This window comes from Apteryx mantelli, chromosome 8, assembly GCF_036417845.1.
Source record: "Apteryx mantelli isolate bAptMan1 chromosome 8, bAptMan1.hap1, whole genome shotgun sequence".
Lineage (NCBI taxonomy): Eukaryota > Metazoa > Chordata > Aves > Apterygiformes > Apterygidae > Apteryx > Apteryx mantelli.
In genome coordinates this window covers 34,984,074-35,005,250 of record NC_089985.1, presented here as the reverse complement: position 1 = coordinate 35,005,250, position 21,177 = coordinate 34,984,074, and the positions used below count along the sequence as shown (strand labels likewise).

Below are 21,177 nucleotides of genomic sequence, written 5' to 3'. Positions count from 1 at the left end.
TCAGCTAATTACGGTAACAATATTATTTAATCTTGGTCTTCTTTAAAATAACATTTAACATCACTGGTATTTCTGGTTCTCTAGGCAAATTTAATTTCTTTAACTGAATTGTCCTTTCTTAAATTCTTTTTGGATTTCAAATGTCTAAAACCAATATTCCTTATTTCCTAAACTACACAGATCTGTAGCTTTGCCATTTGCTGGCCTGTAAGCATAGCAGAATTCCAGTGTTTGGGAAAAGGAGCTGCAGTCTTCATGATGAGTGGGACCTGCCTACTGGATCCTCCTACCAGCTTATAGAGATAAAAAAAAAAGTCAGTGGAAAACTATGAGGGTACTGGGCCCAGGCTTGTAGATGTTCATGCACCATAAAGAACTATTTGCAGTTGTTTATAAAATGCTGCAGGATGTATTTGTAAATTTAAAATGTGTTTTGTTCAACAAACATATTTGCCAGAACTGACTGGCAACATGGATACATTTTAGACTTAAGCAGTTTGAACAAAAGTCCGTGGGATACTAGGGAAAAATTTGTTAGTAAATTTGGAGTACTCTGTAAGACTATTAACTGCTTCAGTTTTTACCTCTTAAGTTGAAGTATTCACCATAGTGATTTACAGAAGGAAGTTAACTGTAGTTGCTGCAGAAAAATAATCATTATACTCTGTTACCATTAGACTGATATTCAGCTTATTTCCAACTTTTTCAATTATGTGGTGGAAACAATCCCCACTAGAAGAATTCACTGAAGAAGAGCTACTAATATATTTTTGGTGCTTATAGCTTTGATCATATTTCTATTACATAATTTGCTGTATAAGGAGACCTGAGAAATACTAATGAAGGCTTTATTCAGCCAGAAGATATAATTTCAGAAAAAGAAAGAGAAACAGGAATGTACTGGAAATTCCAGTTGCCACTTCTTAATGGTTTACCATTTCCTAGCCATATTTCAAACAGTTCTTTCTTTGACAAATAATCAAAGCTTTTGAAAGCTACTTACCTCCAGCTTCCCAACGTTTTTTCTTTCAGTGAAGTTCAAAGCACCCTATTAATTATTATCACTTGTGAGAGGAGGTTTTTGAATTTGTAAAAAGTAAAATGAGACATAGTGAGAATTTTAATAGGTTTTGTACTGAAATTTGTAAAACAGAAGTTTCTGCAAGTTTCTTTAAGTGTTACTATCACTGTATTTAGTAGGCAGAAGTCTCATGCAAAAATCCAAACCAACCTCAGGATGCACTTATATAGCTTAAGTAGCATTTCTAGTTTTTAAAGTTGGGCTTTATAATTACAATGCTCATTAAAATAGTTTTGAAATTCAGCTAGCTAAATTAAAAGGTAACTAGCTCTATCTCTGCATGGGGCCACTAAGAGGAAAAGGGTAAGACAGATCTGCAGCACAGACCTCATTAGCAAATGGGATACCAACAGTTGTTATCTTTTACAGCAGAAATGGACAACTTGTCTACACTTAAAGACCATTTTCTTTCCACCTGCTTCTCTTGCCTCCAGCAACAGCTGTTTAGGGACCAGGACAATACACTGAAATGGCCCCATAGTCAAATTTCCATTTGAAAAATAAAGAGCTAGGATACCCTGATAACAGAAAACACCAAACCACTGATAAATAAGGTGCTACATGGAGAGGAATTTGGTACAGATATTTACTGCTGATGTCACTTAGGTCCAGCACTGCTTCATCTGCTCAGCAGTGGCGCTGCTGGGTGCAGACTGTCTCCACCAGACCCACTTAGGTGTTTGCATCATGCGACATCACTTTTGCTTCTGGAGGATTAATTGTGCTGCCCATTTCTAGAACTATGTGGCTCTTTAGAAAGCAGCTCAGGTTTCTCCAGTAATCCCTCAAAGCAGTTGGCGTGCAGAGCCTTGATACAGAATTGCTATGTTTAGATTGCATTGCACCTCAGCTAGTAAGTCCTTCCAGACTCAAGCTGTTTCTGCAATTAATCTACAATAGAGGTAACCCAAATTAAACATAACTGAGAGTTGGTTGTCAGTACACATCTTATGTGTTCCATGCCCCAACTTCTGTGTCACATCGTCCCCACAACTCATCATTTTCTTGCCATTGCCACAGAAGTTAAGTTTGCCCCTTCATAACTCTGGAGTGCTATATTTTTTAACCCTAACTTTTTAAATATGTTTTTTGAAGTAATTTTCCTATTTATATTTTGGAATGGTTTGAAAAACTCTGCCCTACCAAAATAATCATCATAATTCCATTTTTATTTTGCTACAGGCTGTGCAAATTCAAAGATGTGGACTTTAATATTAAATCTAGGGCCCTGATGCTGCAAATGCCAATGAGTATGAAATTGCATTGAATTTGATGTGACTACTTACATAAGTAAAGCTCTTCAGATGTCTATGTGTATAGTAAAGTGTTTTCGTGATTGGCTCTGATTTAAGACAAGTACTGTATGAAGACTGGAGACTAAAAGTTATGCAATCTGATACATATGTTTTCAAATATATTTCCCTGATCTCTCAGTAACATTAACTGACTAATTTCATAGAGACATTATGGCAAAAATCAATCCTGAAAAAGGGAGTGGGAGGAGAAAGTGTTTTTCTTAAAGAATTATTATTAAATAAATAAACTATATATATAGTTATCTTGATGTATTTCATTTACTTGCTAATTCATAAAGCTATTTACTTAGAAGTGGATCTCCCAACCACTAGTGAAAACTGGCAGGATTTTGCTCTTAGGTATTGTGTCATAATCAGCTTGAAAAATTTGTTGAATTTGAATATGCACAAAAGCAAGCGGAACATAAATTCCTATGAAACCCCAGAGCAGAACAGCAGGACTCGGTCTTCAAAATCCATTCAGAGAAAGCCTAACTGGATTCATTATAGTTCTAGTGATATGTCTTCATTTGGAATAATCAGTAATGTTACTGTATGATTATAGTAAACTTTAGAGCTGGGTAGCACCTATCATGTGACATCATATTTTCATGCATATAAACTGCGTATCAGATAACATGCATTTGATTAATGAAATGTTCTAAAATAACCTACACAAATCCAGAGCCAGTGGGGTTATTTCAGAGGATCTGTCTGTGTAAGACAGGATGGTGAGGTAAACTTGCCACTGTACTACTTACCTGCACCCGCAATCTGTAGTACTGCTCAATCACAGATGTCTTGTAACGACACAGAATATGGCTATATCTGCTAGTTATTTTACTTCTAAGCAGTAGAAGTAATCAGTAGTTTGATCTCAGAGCTTTCTCTCCATAGGTCTTGTAGATGGAATTTTGACTTGTGTTCTGAATAGTAGAAATACTTCGTATGCATTTCCCATTCCTCTAAATATACTATACACTGAACACTTGCTTAGTTAAAAAAATGCTGTATGTGGTATATTAGTTAGTAGTGTTTTCTGTAGTTAAATTCCTGTTACTACATTTCTGATGCAAGCGTGTTAACAGATCATTTGCTTTGCTGACATTTTTATTTTAAAAAATAGTGTCTGAAACAACTCTGTTGTTCTACAGTACTTATACTTTGTGAGTAAAATGAACTGCCTCAGTGATATAATGATTTGATATGAAATACTAGATTCTGTTAAAATATTATTAAATAAAGGGTAAATTCAGCAATTTGAGAGGACAATGCTTGGTGGAAAAAATTATCAATGGCTTAAAGTACTACTTTTTGGAATGGACTGCTTCAGAGAGTAGAGAGAAAGAGACTATTCCCAACTAAGTTACAGGAGTTGTTTCAATAAGTGATTATAATTATGCCAGTAATTAATAGTGTAATTATTTTCAGCAACCTCAGGGAACAAATTATTCTGAAACTAGTACTAAAATCCCCAAATTGTTTTAAATGTACACTAGTCAAAAAGATTTTAATTCCAAAGTGAAGAAATTAGCTTCTTTAATACTGTGTTCGAGGCTACTGTTAGTTGACTTAAACTCTGACAGAGGATGTGTACCTCTAAACAAAAAGTAAATAGCAAGCAAGGAAAAAAAAGTTGAAAATGCACCTATTCAAGAGTCAACGAAAAATAAATATTCAGCCCAAAGAAGGATGCATGAAATATGGTGCACAATACGCAAGACTGACACTGTCAAGTGAACTTACGTTGCCTGATTTTCACTTTTCTGGCTTCCTCTTCATGCTCATCAACAATAGTACTAGCAGTACTAGTGGTACAGCACTGTACCACTCTCTCTCTTTCATTTTGTGATCAATCATTTCTGAAATTTGGGGTCTTGAAGAGAAAGGTGCCATGGTGCTGCGCAAAGCCACTGACATGCTTCCCCACAGGATTTGGTGCTCCATGGAGTCCTCATGGAAGACCCACTCTTCCATGGCACAAGGATTCTTACTGGCATAAAGATGACAGTGGTTGAGTCAGGAATTGAAATCAAGTCTCCTGAATGCTGGATTTATTCAGTGATAACCAAATATGTTTTTTTCTTTGGACAGGTGCATGCACAGCAAACAGTATAGTACCCAGCAAATGGTACAGTAGCCACTCTTCATACAGCAAAAAATCAAAACACCTCTAAATAATGGGTTTGGTGTGTACCACGTCTATGCTGTGTCCAGGGTCACCAAGCTGATTGCTTCTGGGGAGTACGTGAGAATGAGAACAAAGCCAGACCAAACTAGAATCCACAGCTGTATTACGTCAATGCTGAACCTGAATTAATATGCATAATATAGCTTATTATCGCAGGCACAGCATCACAGCTATAGCTGTTTTCCTTCAGCCTTGTTTGGATCAAAGCAGATAAGTTCATGTCTTGCAAAATATGGTATAGATGTCTCTTTAAATGCAGATCTGGAAAGCCCCTGCTAAGTCAGCAAACATATTAAGACAGTAGAGGTGTAATTTTCATACACAGAAAAGCACTCTTTATAAGTTTCTTACCTGACCTCTCCAATACTCTTGAAAGACTTCCATAGTACTTCGTGCTTAGTACTTACTGTGGGATAGCTTTTGTGGGCAAGCAGTTTGAAAGTGATAATCAGGACTGAGGTGCGAAACCTAGGACAACTAAAATGAATTAAGCCTTGGCCTTTTGAGAAAGCTGAAATAAACCTACTCCTCTGTTATTTCAGGATCATCTGTTGAGTCCTGTTTAGTTTCCCAGCTAAGAATCAGTTGGTTTTCTTAAGAGACACACAAAGTTGTTGACTTATAGAGATTTCAACTTTGTTAGTCATTGAAGGCTACATAGTCATGAATCAGGGGCGCTACGCTTGTTGCTGTATATCATGTTTTTGTTGCATTTAGCTTGCCTCAGCATGAGTTATTTTTAATTCAAAGATTTATTTTGTCATGACTTCTTTCAGTTATTCTATCATTAAAACAATTCTAATTATGCTCTTCTTGAAGGACAAAGACCACCTGCTTGGCATAGTGCACATTCCTGGTTAGGCTGTCATGACCTGACTGTTCAACAACATGTCTTTCTTGTGCTCTTAAATTGGAAAAATGGTTTATTCTAGAATATATAGTGCAGATAAAATATCCATGGAGGAAGTAATGTTCTTATACTGAAAAATATAATTTACGGTAAAATGTGATTTTACTGCATAGGAAGGAAGTGATCAGTGTAGTCCCTAGGCCAGATCTGCTGTTGCTTCATCAGCGTAAATATGGATTAAGTCCATTTGTTTAATACCTTCTATATGAAACCTGAGGTACTATACATTGAAATTAAAGTTTGATCTGCATCAGCTGTCTGAATCAGTATACTTTGGCTGGTGCTGTTTCTTGAGGTTGTTCAGAAATACCTTTCAGTAAGCATTTTGCAGGTAATCATCCTGTGTTTAAAACCCTTGCCAAGGAAAGATTTCTGAAAATATCTGGTATAGACAAGTGTCTGATTAGTATACCTGACAGTTTCAGCTATATGTCCTGCTTTTGTTAAATCAATCCTCTATGCTTATGGAGCTTTAGTGTTTAACCATGGGCCTTTCCTTTCCTTTCCTTTCCTTTCCTTTCCTTTCCTTTCCTTTCCTTTCCTTTCCTTTCCTTTCCTTTCCTTTCCTTTCCTTTCCTTTCCTTTCCTTTCCTTTCCTTTCCTTTCCTTTCCTTTCCTTTCCTTTCCTTTCCTTTCCTTTCCTCCCACTTTCTCCATCCTCCCCGACATATACTACAAAAACAGGTGTATAAAAGTTGTTTTGGTTCAGGATTATGCAGCATGAGAAATATTTACAGAACTTTGGGATGCTACCAATGAATACTAGTGTGTGACTCAGCCACTAACCTCTTTTTTCAATTTTTCAGGTGAGTTTTTGCCCTCATCTCACATCTACCAATTACAGTTTCAAACCCTGCAACTATCTGCCTGTTTTGACTCAGTATTTTAGTAGGTCACATGCAGTCCTAGTCTTTGGGAAGTTAGTTACTTAATTCAAAGACACATGCAAGCCTAAGAAAAAAAGTTTTGCCCATTGAAGTTTGGTAGTACTACACAAGGGACTAGCTTTAACTCTTCAGTTCCTCTCTTGCCTCAGAATCCCGAGACCCAGAATTTCCTCTTGCCCAGTAAGAAACACCCCCAAAATCTTTTGCTGACCTAGAACTTGAATTCCCAGGCACTCCTGGACTTGTTTTCAACATCTTCTATTCTTCTTATGCAGACCTCATTCTCTGAACTATATCTTATCTCCCAGATAGGTTATGCTTGCAGATACAATTACCTTTTTTCAGATGCAGCTATGAGGAATAGCTGAGCTCTCTATCTATTATTTACTTCTTTCTCTGCTATTGGGGATGTATAGGATGCATCACATTTATGTGCACAATTTATATGTTTTATGCCTTTGTTTTATCTGTTTTTTGTTTAAAGAAGTATTGCTACTATAGCAACTGTTGCATCATATGATATCTTTGATATTATCAAGCTGCCAAATACTTGTTAAAGAATAAATCTGTATATTAGATGAAATTCACTGCTTCTTACAATGTTTTTAAATAAACATTTTCAGCTAACATATTTGGCAATACTAATATTTCAGTAGATTTTTCTTCTCTGGTGATGAGTGTTTTAGTGGAAAGATTAGAGATTATACAGTACAGTCGAAAGAGTAATGGATATTCTTTCTTCTTGCTTACTGACTTCAAAGAACCTATTGTTACTTTTTCCTTTTATGAGGAAAAACTGTTCATACTTTCTGGGACAATTTGGGGTTCACTAGAGTGATACAAAAAATTCCATTGCCAGTTACCTCTGACAAGAAGGCATTGCCTTTTGAGAGACTATCTCCAAAAGCCCTCTTGACATTATTTTGAAAGCTGACATTGCCATTGATAACTCCATCTGGATCAAGTTGTTTTGAATGGACTGTGTAGTGGGGATCTCTCATCATCTTTTCATACTTAACCAGCCAGTCAGCTAGTGATTTTGTCTTGGGCTGAGCACCTTATGCACTTTTCTGTTCCTGCTTATCCCTGGGGTGCCTGCTTTCTGCTCGCTATGAGCTTTTAAGCAAAATGTTCTCTGCAGTACTACCAAGCCTTACGAAGAGACCCCATGTGACATCTTATAGACGATGGTGACGGATTTGGTTGTTGGTTGCTTGGTTTGCTTTGACATGTTTGCATAAAGGAACAAGATTTTTTCCACTCCTAGCTTTGATTGGACACCTATGCCATACCTTCTGCTTGAGTAAATCAGTTCAGACATGTATATCTAAAGACATATGAGGTACTTAGGCATGGTTATGCCTTCTAACCCGAAAGAAAAAGTTAATGGTGCATTACCCAAGAAATTGCATTAGGAAGATAAAAAGATTTGTTGTCTGGTAACCTCTGTAGAAACAGTAACCTGTGCAATAAAATTAAAAAAAAAAAGAAATGACAATGTTTCCTTCTTCTTTATATAACCTGCCATAAGCCTTTTAAAATCCATAGCAGTGAGCTTGCAGTTTATTTTTCCTGAGTAGTTTCAGGACCTTTGTGAAGCTCAGAATTTACCTGATCATCTCAGCTAAAATTCTTCTGGCCTTTTATTCTGCACGTTTTCTTGGATGTGGGTATCTTCTTACAGTTTTGAGGCAGACGTTTGACAACCAGTCTGTTGGTCAAGCTGTGGGAGGCAAGTAATTGAAGAGACAATTACTGCAAAGATGCTATATCTCAAATTGGGTTTCTAAATAGCAATACAATATGCTACTAATTTGTAAAGTTAGACCAGGCTGTGTGAGAATGCTGTTTTGCTGTTTGTGAAGCAGTCTCCTTGTTCTGCTTGACCTTCGAAATAGGCAACAGTGACAATATGGGCACAGTAAGGGAATGTGAGGCAGCAAGTGTGGTTGGTACCATGCTGGGTATTCTTCCAAGCCCTGGGAACTGTAGTCTTAACATAATTTTTTCCAAATCACAGAGACTGTGAATTAAGCTAATTTCAGACTGACATCACTCTCTGCTGTGTGTTTAGATTCTCAGGGTCATGCCAAAACCTTGCTGTAGGATAAATGGTTGTGAAGTTACAAATGGTAGTTATTTTTTCTTCTTTTCCTTAGCATTTTTGAGGCCAGTGGAATTGGAATTCCAAGTTTCTGACTGCCACTGACTGTAGGATTTTTAAACTGTCTATAGAGCGTTCAGAAGAGATGCCATATATTCAGGTCTTCCTGAATATCTGTATTGCTGTAGCCCAGGGCATTGACATAACAGCCTTTATTTCAAAAATTAAAGAACAGCAGAACATAACCAGCTATTAGGAGTATAGAGATTTCTTGATGTTTTCTCTACAAATGCAGGTATCAAAGAATTTTCCTAAAATTACACAGACATATACAGAAGGGCTTTGCAGTTTTCTTACTGATGGAAGACACCATTATCGGCGTAGCCTCCATAAATGTTGTCAGTCCAAAAGATGAGCTGAGCAATGTCCATGTAGAGACTTGTTATATTTAGGAGCTAACAGGAGTTCCCAATCTGAATGTATCCCTATCTGAATTTACCCTGATTGTATTTCTGTTTATTGCAAACTATACTGAGAGTTCAGATTCACTCCTGTATGTGGATTTACAATAACTATACTGCTCCAGACTGATAAGTCTCTTTGTTAGGATATCTGAGAACTTCTCTTTGCCCCTGAGGATGAGAAGATGGTTATTAGATCTTTAAACAATGGAAATTTTCTGTCTTAGTTGGACAATATATGTAAAGGAAAAATAAAGCTGCTGGACTGGTTGCATTTTAAAATCTGTAACACTTTTATTCCGTTTGGTGTTAGTTTAGCCATAAGGAAAATACAGTCCTTCCCAATGCATTTTGTAGACCTAGTAGCTTGATCTTGATGTGGTTGTTTGAGTTCATTTTCTTTTCTGAACAGTTTGACCCAAAGTAGATTATCCAGATTGAACAAAACCAATTAGAAGAACCATCCTATACCAGATTCGTGATCAAAGCTGAAGCAAATTTGCTTGTTTTCTGTGAAGAATACTGCAGAAGTACTTATCTGACCATAGAGAAGAGGTGAAGTTAAAATTACCAAAATTAAGGAACTGTATTTCCCGTTTGTTCATCCTGATGAAATAAATGGTAACTTGTTAACAGTGGTAGTAGTTCTTTTTTGCTAATGACAGAAAAATCAGTAGTAAAAAATATATCCTAATTTTGTTCTAAAATTAGGATCTGATAACGGAGTAAGTTGAGAGGCTTCTTGCTGATTTGTAATATTTTGAGAAGACTTCTTCGAAGTTGAGTTGCAGTTATCCTATCTCCTCGTGCTGCCCTCCCCTTCTACTTGGCTTTCCTTATGAGACAGAAAGTCTGATTATTAGAATGATGCAGGGTTTCCAGGCAAATTCACTCTGTATTTTTCTATGTCTATTTTAATGCATCTGTGCTTTCCTTCCAGCTAATGTAGCATGAGCGTAGCTGCCGGTGGGTAACTCCATGGATTCGGAAGTTTGTCACAGCTGGAAGTGGGCTTGTTGTTTACCCAATTCAGAGAATAACTACTGCTTGCTAAAGAGATAGATCCCTCCAGAAACTGCAGTTTTTAGAAAATATACTCCTACCTACATTTGCATGATATTTACTGTTTGTAGCAAATATTATGTTTTCATCTTTGCCTAAATGAAAAAAAAATTTGGCTTTATTCTTTCAATATTGGAGAAGAGTAAGAAGTTCTGGAACTTTCCAAACTTTTCCTCCTAAGAATCCTCGTTCCTTAGAATTGATTTTGTTCATTTTCACTACTCTGGTGTGAAATAGATCCAAGATGACAATACAGTGATGAATGTAGATACCAGAAAACTCCGTCCGGGTCTTATTTGAAAAACTTATATAGTTCCTTATATAGATTTCAGACACCTGCTGATTTTATACTTGATAGAAAATTGCCATTAACGTTTAATACTGTAGTAAAAGTAAATCCAGGGTGTTTGCTGGAGACTCCAGGAGTTTAAGCTATGAAGAATTAGAATAAAATAACTGCGTGACTTACCACCTCTAAAAAAAAATGGACAAAATAAGAAGTACAATCAGAGAAAATTTCTTTGCTAAGTTATTTTTGCCTTTGCTTGTCTTATCTAACCTCTTCTCAAAGAAGAATCTGATCTCCTTAAGTGTAATAATCAGTACGCACTGCAGTCGATTGTCTTTCTGCCCGTTAATTTTGTTTCCGATCGAAGTCCTGTTTCCCTTCACCCCAAGGTTCTGTAGTACGTCTTTGCCTTCAGTCAAGAACATCTGCTTAGGGCTCCCCAGCTGTGAGGACAATATCTCTTTATTAGCCGGAGCACTTGTGCTGTAAGGCAACATGCTCACTTCTCTCCGTATGAAGATGATCGTGCGTTCTCAGCAACGCTTGCTGCATGTGCTGGACAGACGAGGACGAAGCCCCGTCCGATAATCTGTGTGTGTTTGTCACGCGGAGCGGTACAGGCTGTGGTTAGGCCAGTCGCCTCGCCTGGCCTTCATCACCCACGCAGAGCGTGCCAGAGGACCAGTGGGGATGCAATGCACTTGTGCTATGTAATAACATGAAGTTCAAAGACTAAACTGTAGTTTCATGTCTTTAGAGATTAATTGAAGCTAATATGCTAGAAAATATTACAATATTTTCTGAATATTGAAAGTACTGTGTAATAAAGAACATACAAGGGGAGATTAATATTATTAAATGACTTCTTTGACTTAATGGCTATTTGATGATTTTATTCTCACTCCTGAGTATAAGCCTGGCTACATTAGGCCGGGGAGGAGCAGGTGGAAACCCTTTGCTGAGACACAGTTACTTGACAGCTTCCTTCTGCATCACGTAATAACTCCAGGGGCAGTCGGGTGTAGCTCTCTCTTCTGCCTGCTTCTACACTGTCTTGGGGTGGCATCATTAAGAATATAATCTCTTCTCATTTCTTCACCTTCATCTAAGAAGTGTTTCCCAGCTATCTTTTAGGAATTACAAGAAGCCTACTATTTTTAGCTGGTGCTTAGAAGGGAGTATTTAACAGCAGGAGTGTGGCCGTCTCACTCCTCTGCTCTCAGTAGGCTCCCTGTCTCCCATTCTTTCACGGTGGTCCTTGGCAAGTCGCCTGTCCATTCTTGGGGGGGTAGATCTGCAGGTTTTCTCTGACTTCTCTCTGTACCCTTGATTCTGCGTGTTGAGTTGCAAATGATTAACTTGCCTAGCTGCAACCAGAGTATGGGTCCTGCGGAAAGCGGCCCCGAACAGAAACTCAGGAAAGGGTTTTCCTGTGGCTGCTGGTCTGACTGAGGAGTTGCATGATGCAGAGGGATGCGTCGTATCAAGTGATGTGATCACGGCTGTACTGCTACACAGATTCCCTATTCAGGTCCAAGTTTGTCTGCGGTGTTACTGGACTTAAAGAAATTGTATCAGCAATCCTGCCAAACTCTGTAGGGTAAAAACAGATAGCTGAAGTATCATGAGTAAGACGCAATTTTACTTTTGAAGAAAACAGTTTAAATGACTTAGATTGCTATCTATGGGTAATTATTCAGTCCAAAACAAATACCTTGAAATTGCAAATAATAATTTTGTTAAAAAATAATAGCACACTATCTAGTTTCTAATTTTTTTTTGGATGGTGAAAAGGAAGAAAAGGTGTAAATTCTCTTTGTTCCCTGTTACAGTACTTCTCAAAGAGAATAAAATTTCAAATTTCTTCCTTGACTGGGAATTTATATGCCAAGTGTTAACCTGGATATACATATTTTTAATTCAGGATTTATATATCACTAGAAATATGGATATATAATAGAAAGCCTGACAGACCCTTTAGCTGTGGTGTCAGTAATACATTGATATAATTTGTTACCTCAGCTAAGGTGTTTTGCCTCAAGAGGTGGAATACATTTATGTATGGAAAGGTCAGTTTTAATTAATAAGCTGTTTTCATCATTCAGGGCCAATATGAATTGCTTGTAACATTTGTGTGAAATAGTTTTCAATATAAAAATAAAACAAATTGAGCTCTATGTCACATTCGTCATCCCCTGTAACCCATTTAAATGTCAAAAAATCAGTACAGACCAAAAGTCTATTTCTAGGGGCCTCAGTAGCCCTATTTATCAGAGTGAAATAAGATATTATCATCCCATTATTCCATCATATGCCTTCTACACATTTCTTTTCGTTTTCTCTAACCCCGAAGATAGTTCTTCTATTATTAAGTATTTGTTGTCCAAACAGTACACAGTGAAGAAAGTGCTGAACCAAAGTCAGAAGGATGAATAGCTGGTTATATTTATACATTTCTTCCATTATTTCGTATTCATGTATAATATAATATGCAAACACTAACTTGTTTTCTTTTTTTTCCATATTTCTCAAATGTAAAAAAAATCTGTATCACTGTGTTTTTCCATCCCTATTTGAAAACAAATGTTTTGGGTACTGCAATTTGTTAGACAATATAATTTGACTGGGAGGACAAAGTTTTCAATATGTACTCTACAGACATATTTTGGCAGACATCATGCAGTAGTAAAGAAAATTTCTGTCCTCATATATTTTTATTATCAAATAGAAACCCCCAGCTTTTTATATTTCTTTATTACTTTTTTTTTTCCTGAGTTTTGTTTTCTAAGGAAGCAAGGCTCAGGTAATCACTCTATCACATACCTCTATGAGTGTATGTCTCTCCCTTACAATAACTTTTAATTTCCAAATATGAGTGGGAGTTACAGTCTCAAAAGTTCTAAATTTGTTTAAGATTCATGAAAATAGGCAGCTGGATAGAGTAGAAGGATCCTATTAGTGCCCATACTGAGGAAGAGGCTGCAATAGGGATCCAGCTCTTGAAATACTAGAGAATCCATGCAGAATAGACATATTGGAGTGCTCCAGTGAAAGAAGTAGATCCAACTGAAGATCACACTTTATTGCACATGACATTATGCAGATACTTTTTTTAAGAAAAGAGCAAAAAAAAATTGCAAAGATATCCAGTAGTATCACTAACGCTTTAAAATTACAGAAGTTAAGACATGTAGTTTCAGGAGGCAAGAAGCTGACAAATTGCATTGTGCTTTAAATTAGCTTTTCAAATTAAGTAGTCTTAAGGGTTTATCAGCAGGAGACTGGAAGAAGAAATTTCCAGGAAGAAAAGTAGAGTAGACAGGAAGAAAAGCTGAATGAAACAGAAAAAGAAAGGAAATACCTTCTCCCTGCCCTAAAAGAGAACAGAGGTGCTATTGTGTCTTCACAATATGTATAAAAAAATTAAAAGAGCAATAGAATAGTATGGTCAATAAATTTCTCAATGAGATTATTTATGTATCTGATATAAAGATAAATTAAAAATGGATGAAGTATATGAATATACAAGAAAAAACAAAATTAAGTATCAGAATTCCAGATTGCTTTAAGAACTCTAACAACCAGCTTTCTCAAATACCACTTAATAAAAAGTCCAGACTGTCTATCAAGGCAGCTAGGGATAAACCAGGAAAAATATGTAATGTTTTTCTTGCCTTACCTTTCCAGAATAAAATAGAAAATCAATGTTTCCCCCCCAAAGCACTGAAGAAGTTCACATCGGGGCACTGGACATACTGCAGGTCCTGTGACATGCTTGTGGTCGTGTGGCTAATGTGAAGGCTATCTTGTGTGAGGGTGGTCATTGAGGGAGCACACTGAAAGCTGCTGCCTCCGTAGCCTAACCCTTGGAGCGTGCGCACTCCTTGTGCCTATACACATCGACGAGGAAGCGGGTCCATGCCGCGGTCCTCACTGGAGCAGACGGCAGGTGGATGCAGCCTTGCACCCCGTGCAGACTGCCAAGCTCCTTCCAGAGGGCAGGTCCTGCACGGTAAGTTGGAGTCTGAAGCACAGTGGCTAGTCCTGCTCTCAGTGGGCAAGGACAAGGTCAGGGCTCCGCAGGCAGAAGCATCTTTATGGAGATCAAAGTGAAAAGTGATGACGACATCAGCAGCTCCTCTGAAGGGAGCTTCTGGCGTGTGATGAACTTCATGCAATCAGTTCTCTGTCCTACTCTCGCATCCATTTGATATTAATAGCCTGTTTGCCAGAGCCGTTCAGGCTCAATAGGGGTATGGTTTCAGTTTCCAGAAGAGACTTGCTAAGAGGCTGTTCCATGAGCACCTGAAACAATTAATGAAGAACAGTAGCGTACACTGTATTTCCAATAACTTACAAATCAGGCCTTCATGCCTTTACATCTATATTTTCTGGTCAATATGAAATCTAGTGCTCTTTTACCCATGCATATGTGATACAGACACAGCATGTAGTGGGGACTCAGCATCCTTTTATGCTTTGTCTGTCTCATTAGATATGATTTAATTTCATCTTATATGTTTTTAAAGAAAAAACTGTGTGTATATAAATATATATGAATGTACCAAATATAAGAAGGATATGATCTAGTTATGCTTGAAAAATATAATTTAATATCATCTAGTATAATATCAACTTGAATTCATGTAATTTCCTGCAAAGAAAATTTTAAAATTTTGTTTTCACTAGACTTACTGGCATCTTTATTGTAACTTGGAGTATTGCACTGATACAGATTCAATAATGCCAACCCAAAACATTAAAACATAAAAAGTCAGGTCTCAAAAAGTCATATGAGATTGATGTAAAAATCTTTGTAATTTTGAAAATAATTATGGTTTCTGAGGTCTTAGAGCCCATCTGCATAACATTTTAACTTTTTTTTACGACTGAGCAGGTTGGAAACTTGCTTTTTGTTAAAAAAGAAAGCAGATTCTCACAAAGTCACAGACATCAAGGGGCTGGAGCTTTAAGAAGAAGAGTGCCTACTGTAGGATACATAATCAAGTTGTTATTGTTGGCAACAACGTTACAGAACAAAATAAAATATTTTGATTGCGTCATATATGTTGTCATGAATGTGCAGGTTCCTTGCTGGGTATTTTGTGAATTGCCGATAAAACATCTGCCCAGTAAAGGACTCCACAATTCCTCCAGCAGCAGCAGGAGAGATATTTCTACAAGTCAGAGGAGAACAGGTTCATGAAAGACTGGAGACTGTTAGAGCATCAGTCCTTGGCAGTGGTTTGGAAAGAAATGAAAGAGCATTTGCCGTGTGCAGGAGCCTCAACTTTACTGGTGTGCAAACCAAAAGACAGGCCTGCGCTCGGCAGCTCTGAAGACGTCCCCGAGATGTGCTAAGGGAGGAGCATGGGCTGGAGCGAGAATCCTTGGCACTAGGGAGTCCTGTTTCCAGGCCTCTGGATGAGGCTGCTCCTGAACCTGTTTTATGTGACGTCCTTCATATCACTTTTTGTGTTGTATTTGAACCACCTCATGCTGCTCCAATAGAGGATTACTCTTTTCTTTTTGAATTGAGACAGTGCTGATGAGAACATAATGAAAACTAGAGTGAGGGTCCTAACGTTTGGAGAACAGGGAGACTTTGTCTCTGTCCGATACATCGCTCCCTCCTCCAAAGGGATCGGTATACCTCAGCACTCTCAGCAACATGGTGTTGGGGGACTGGCTACAGAAAGCTCTCCGAACTTCTCCTTTTGGAGGAAAGTTGGATTCTCCAGATAGCATTATTTGTCTTACTAAAACAAGAACTTAAGTGGAATATTTGTGTGGTTTGGTACTGATAGAAGATTTAATGCATGATACCATTAGTATATAGAAATTGTTGAGTAAATGTTAAAAAGAAAGAATGCACTTGCTTGTGTCTATGTTAAATGGTGCAAATTCGATGTTATGTAGGAAAGCATGGGGGGAATATCCTTTCAGTGTTTTTTATAGTTTTTTTTGTTTCATACTCATGTTTATCTACCTATTTATTTATTTGTTTGTTTGCTTTTACTGCAACAGGTAGTGACATAGGAAGCGATGATATTATAGCAGGGAATGTGAGCAAGTACACCGTTCTCCCAGCTGGTTACTGTGGACAGCCTAAAAAAGGACATCTTACATTTGATGCCTGTTTTGAAAGTGGTAAGCATTTTCTGCATTTTGAATTTTATTTTGGAAGTATATTGGGGAGGTTAACTTGGTAATGTGCCAAGTCTATCCTTGAATAGTTAGAAGATTTTACAAATATATACTTAGTGTCTTTAAATATATGCCTTATTTGCATTTCTGGTGGCCTCATTCTGTACTGCTGAGGTTATTGGAAGTTCTGCCTCTGATGTCAATGGGAGCAGAATTAGATTTTGGGAAGCTACTGCAAATAGAAAGAAATTATTTTTGCAAGAGTTATAGTTAGTATATTAATCTAAAGAATATTTTGAATCATGTATGTTTATATATGTTGTGCATGTAAGTAAGTATATATATGCATATGTAGCACAATTTAAATTTTTGTGTTACATATATGTGTGTCTCCAGATTTTTAGCTTAAATCTATTATTATTGGCTTACAGACCTACCAGGCACTGTTAAACAACATAGGTACAAAAGGCATTTGGCAGGATAAACTATAATTTCCAGCCTGGTTTATGTGAGAGGTGCTGGTAATGCCAAAATTACTACAGTGTCTTGTAAAATGAGCTTTTTATGAAGAAATACGTCCCTCAGGGTGGAATACTGGCTGCCAGTTCCTGGATAAATATTAAATTGAGTTATTTAAATCCTTTGATTACATTATGTAAAAGGTGTAAATGATGCAGTGAATAATAAATATTATCTTATTTTTAGGCTGTTTCTGAAAGTTCAGGCAATCCTTATGTATTTTTAAAAAATATTTGGGATGCTATTTCACAATAGTTATGATTTTATGATTTTTTGTATCAGAAAATAGCTTATAAAATCAATCAGTTGGCCAAGCTGAGAAATTTACTTTATTGTGTTAAGTTGCTATGCTATGAAAAAGATCAGTAGCACCCATCAGATTATTCATGAAGTAATGTGGATCATTGCAAGATGGTTTAATACCAGTTTTGAACAATAGAATTAATTTTGTTTTAAAAAAGTCCAAAGGTAAATTTCATACCCTATATATTTTGACAATAATATCTCTGTGTTTATTTACATTGTAGCATGATGAGGCTCTGATGTTGCTTTGCATATTCAGACATCTCTAAAATACAAATACGAATAAAATTAATAACTTCATTTACTTTCTCATTATAATAATGTATTGGCAAGAATGGTAATAATATTGTGTACACTTCATTTGTAAATTCACTCTCTTTTGCTATATGTCAGCCAAGTGATTGTTTAGAGCACCTTAACCGGTCAAAGCAATTTAACTGATTATTGGATATTTTACCAAATTATTATTACTGCTGAAATCTACCCCTTTGCGTCAGCCAAAAGTAATATACAACATATATACAGCAGTATATTGCTAGACTTTTGAGTACCACCTTAGAATTGATATTAGCTCTACACAGTGCATCCTATTGGACTTGCCTTTTTCGGAGAACAGACTATAAAACAAGCCTCGTTAATTTTGTAATAATCCTGAAGTTCTTCTCATCTTGTAGACCTAAATATCTCTAAGGGAAATAGGCAATTGGGATACAGTTTATGGATTTTTTTTAAAAGACTGAGTCATATTTCCTCCATTATGGTAATGTTATTACTAAGTACGAGTGTGTCATTGAAACCTAAAAGACCCCTGCTGCTTCAGAGGTACTACAGGTCCTTAATAGTTACAGTTTCATAAGGATTTACAAACCTTTAAAAATAAACACAATGTAATTTTAAAAAGTGCAACAGTTATACTACTTAGTGATTATAGTCTCAATGTAACATTGATAAAACTTTTGACTTTGTTTCATATAGTATTTTCATTGTAACTAATCATGGTCATGATGAAACTATGATAGGAGGGATGCAAAACTGACTGGACAGTGGTATTTGTTGATAGTTGGCTTTCAAAATAGTAGTTGTGTTGAATGTGATTCCACAAGTGTGGTCCCTATCTCTGGCCATATTCTATATTTTCATGAAAGACCTGGCTGGTGGAACTGAAAGTTCCCTTCCAGCCTTATTTTTCAGAGACTCTGTGGTTTTATATTACACAAATGGAAGTAAAAATCTTTCAGAAAAGAGAAAAAATATTAAACTTGTAGATAAAAGAAAAAAGGTTAACACATGTAGAAGGTATGCTATTTAATTTGCTTTCATTTCTGTAATGGCTATCAATATTGCATTAAATAATGTTGATAAGTTTGAGTTTTTTTGAGATAGAGATAAAAGAAAAAAGGTTAACACATGTAGAAGGTATGCTATTTAATTTGCTTTCATTTCTGTAATGGCTATCAGTATTGCATTAAATAATGTTGATAAGTTTGAGTTTTTTTGAGATAGAGAGATGTGTTCTTATATATTCTGAAAAAAAAACTATGTGCAGTTTGCTGTTGTGTATTGCATTCTGGTTTTGTGAAATTATTAAAAAGTAGAGCTGAAATGGACATTGAGATGTGTTTTCAGTCCACTCAGCTGTTGAAAAGGAAAATAGACTATACCTTTGTCGTTCCTGAGAGATATTTATCTATCCTCCTCTTAGAGATTTTCAGTGAGGAAGGTTTCGATGAGGAAACAGCAGTCTATTCTAATGTTTCACTTTGCTTACTGTAAGAAACTTTTCCCTACTGTGTAGAAATGTTCTTACCAAAAAGGCATTACTTCTTTTTCAGTCCTCTGGCACAGAAAGCAGACTATTCCTTTCTTCTTTTACTTCATGGAAACAGTTCTGTCTACTAATTTTTTCGATAGTTCCTCACTGGTCATATTTTCCAAACTTCCATTCATTCTTCTTGCTTTCTTCTGGCCTCTCTCCAACCGCTGCATGCCTTGCTTGATGTGCAGTGATCCTAGGTGAACATGGTACTCAGATGTTCTGCTGACAATACTCTGTAGAGTTTATTACATAACATGCCTTGCAATCTGTTTACTTCTGCTGTGTGACACTGTCATCGTGTTGTTTCCTTTTCCACCATAGCATGGCATTGTTGACTTCTGTTCAATTTATGATCCCTTATACTCTCCAGATCCTTTTAAGAAGAACTGCTATCTAACCGGTTTGTAACTGGCACTTAACTTTCCCTTAATGAATTTAATACTGGTGAAAGAATCTTTGCTATAAAATTATTGAAAATTAAGAATGCTTGTTGAACCCTTTATCCCACAAAACTGTTTTTATCCTGTATAGCAAATGAAGGAGCAAAGGAGAGAGAATATAATTAGCTTGCAAGTATCTCAGGAAATTCATGTCTCCCATAGTCCAACCTAATGTTCTAACAACTGGGACCTTCCTTGTTATCTCTATTAATATTTAATAATATGTAAGACCAATAGAAACTTTTTATGTCTGGTTACCATTAGCATAAAAGAAACTGATGAAAATTCAAATTTCTTGCATACCACAACATAATCCTGGATAATGTCAGTTTTCCTAGAAAACCATGAGATACTTTCAGAGGAAAATGGAAGCACACTTATCTATGCGTAGTTAGAAGGAAATAAATGTCACATTTGAAATATATAAATTTGGGTCAGTTATAATTCTTTTTTCCTATTATTCATTAATGCATTAAATTATCAATGCAGTGTCAGTTTAGCAGCAATGCAATGCTCTACAAATATTCATCTCTCATTCTATCTGGTCTGGCGATACTGGGAGTTTTGCAAAAGACAGTGCCCCTGGGAAATGGATGTATTTACTCCTGCTGTACAAACAAGCCCTTCCTGATTGTGTCAGGCCCAGACTTTGATGTATAAATGTTCTTTAGGGAATCTGGTGTCTTTACATACTCAAGGAGAATTGGTATTTCAGGCATTTTACTTTGCGTGGGTCTAAATGACTTTAAAGTTCAGTCTAGCCAGTTACCCCTGCTTTCTTTTGTTGGCTTAGTACATGTTATTTCTGATGGCCTCAATTTAATCAGCAGCCTCCTCTGTGTTGTGGCTAAGGTTTGTTTTTGTTTGCTTAACCATTTTTTCCTGCACCAGCAGTTTTTTTAGATGATTCTCGTTGAAAAGCATTTTTTTCTGTGAGTTTATATACCTGAAGAAGCTTACCTTCTGTGTGAAGAAATAATTATTTAATTTATTAATTTTCATTGAAACCTTCATGCTTGTTTTGCAAGGTGGAAGAAGAAACCGTAAAGCAGAAGATGTCTCAATTCTTAAAAAGAGAACAGTATGTTTATGGTGCTGCTGCTGGTACAAGCCCTGGTGCAGAGCGTCATTCCAAACTCTGGGTTCCACAAAGGGAGGATGAATTTTGGCAATAACCTCAAAGCATGGCAACTAAGGATTTGCCTACAGGATATGCAAGCTGCAACAATGATGTGCTTTATGTCAGGACTCAGAGAAAAGGAAGGACCTATGGCTGAGTGTGCTATCACTACGTTCTTTCCAAACCCAACAGTACTGCTGAATAGACCAGGGAGCAATAAGTTCTGAGGGATTAGAAACACAACAGCAGTGACCCTATTGCTCTGAAACTCACCACAAACCATGAGAAGCTATTGGTCGTGGATATTGTTCTTTGTTTTCATGGAAAGATTGGGGTCTACAGATTTGAGTTTACGCTGTCCTGTGACAGAGATGCTGCCAGTGATTGACTAGATTCTTGGAGAGTTCAAATAGTTTGACTTCAGGTTCCCTGCATACGCCTCTGGTATGTATCAGGAGAAACCTTTAGCATGCTGGATTCTCAGAGTACTCTACAGGGTGCAATCAGATAACATGGATAGCTTTCTCTTTGAAATATCTTGTCTTGGACTTT

The 21,177-nt window shown here is 36.7% G+C and overlaps 1 protein-coding gene across 1 annotated transcript in view; it reads left to right on the top strand.

The window, feature by feature from the left end:
- Window positions 1-21,177, top strand: part of LOC106491608 (BEN domain-containing protein 5) — a 608,958-nt gene that overhangs the window by 3,637 nt on the left and 584,144 nt on the right. The window contains exon 2 of the mRNA XM_067301224.1: window positions 16,308-16,430. Within this exon, the coding sequence (XP_067157325.1) occupies window positions 16,308-16,430 (123 nt within the window). The remainder of the gene's footprint in view (window positions 1-16,307; window positions 16,431-21,177) is intronic.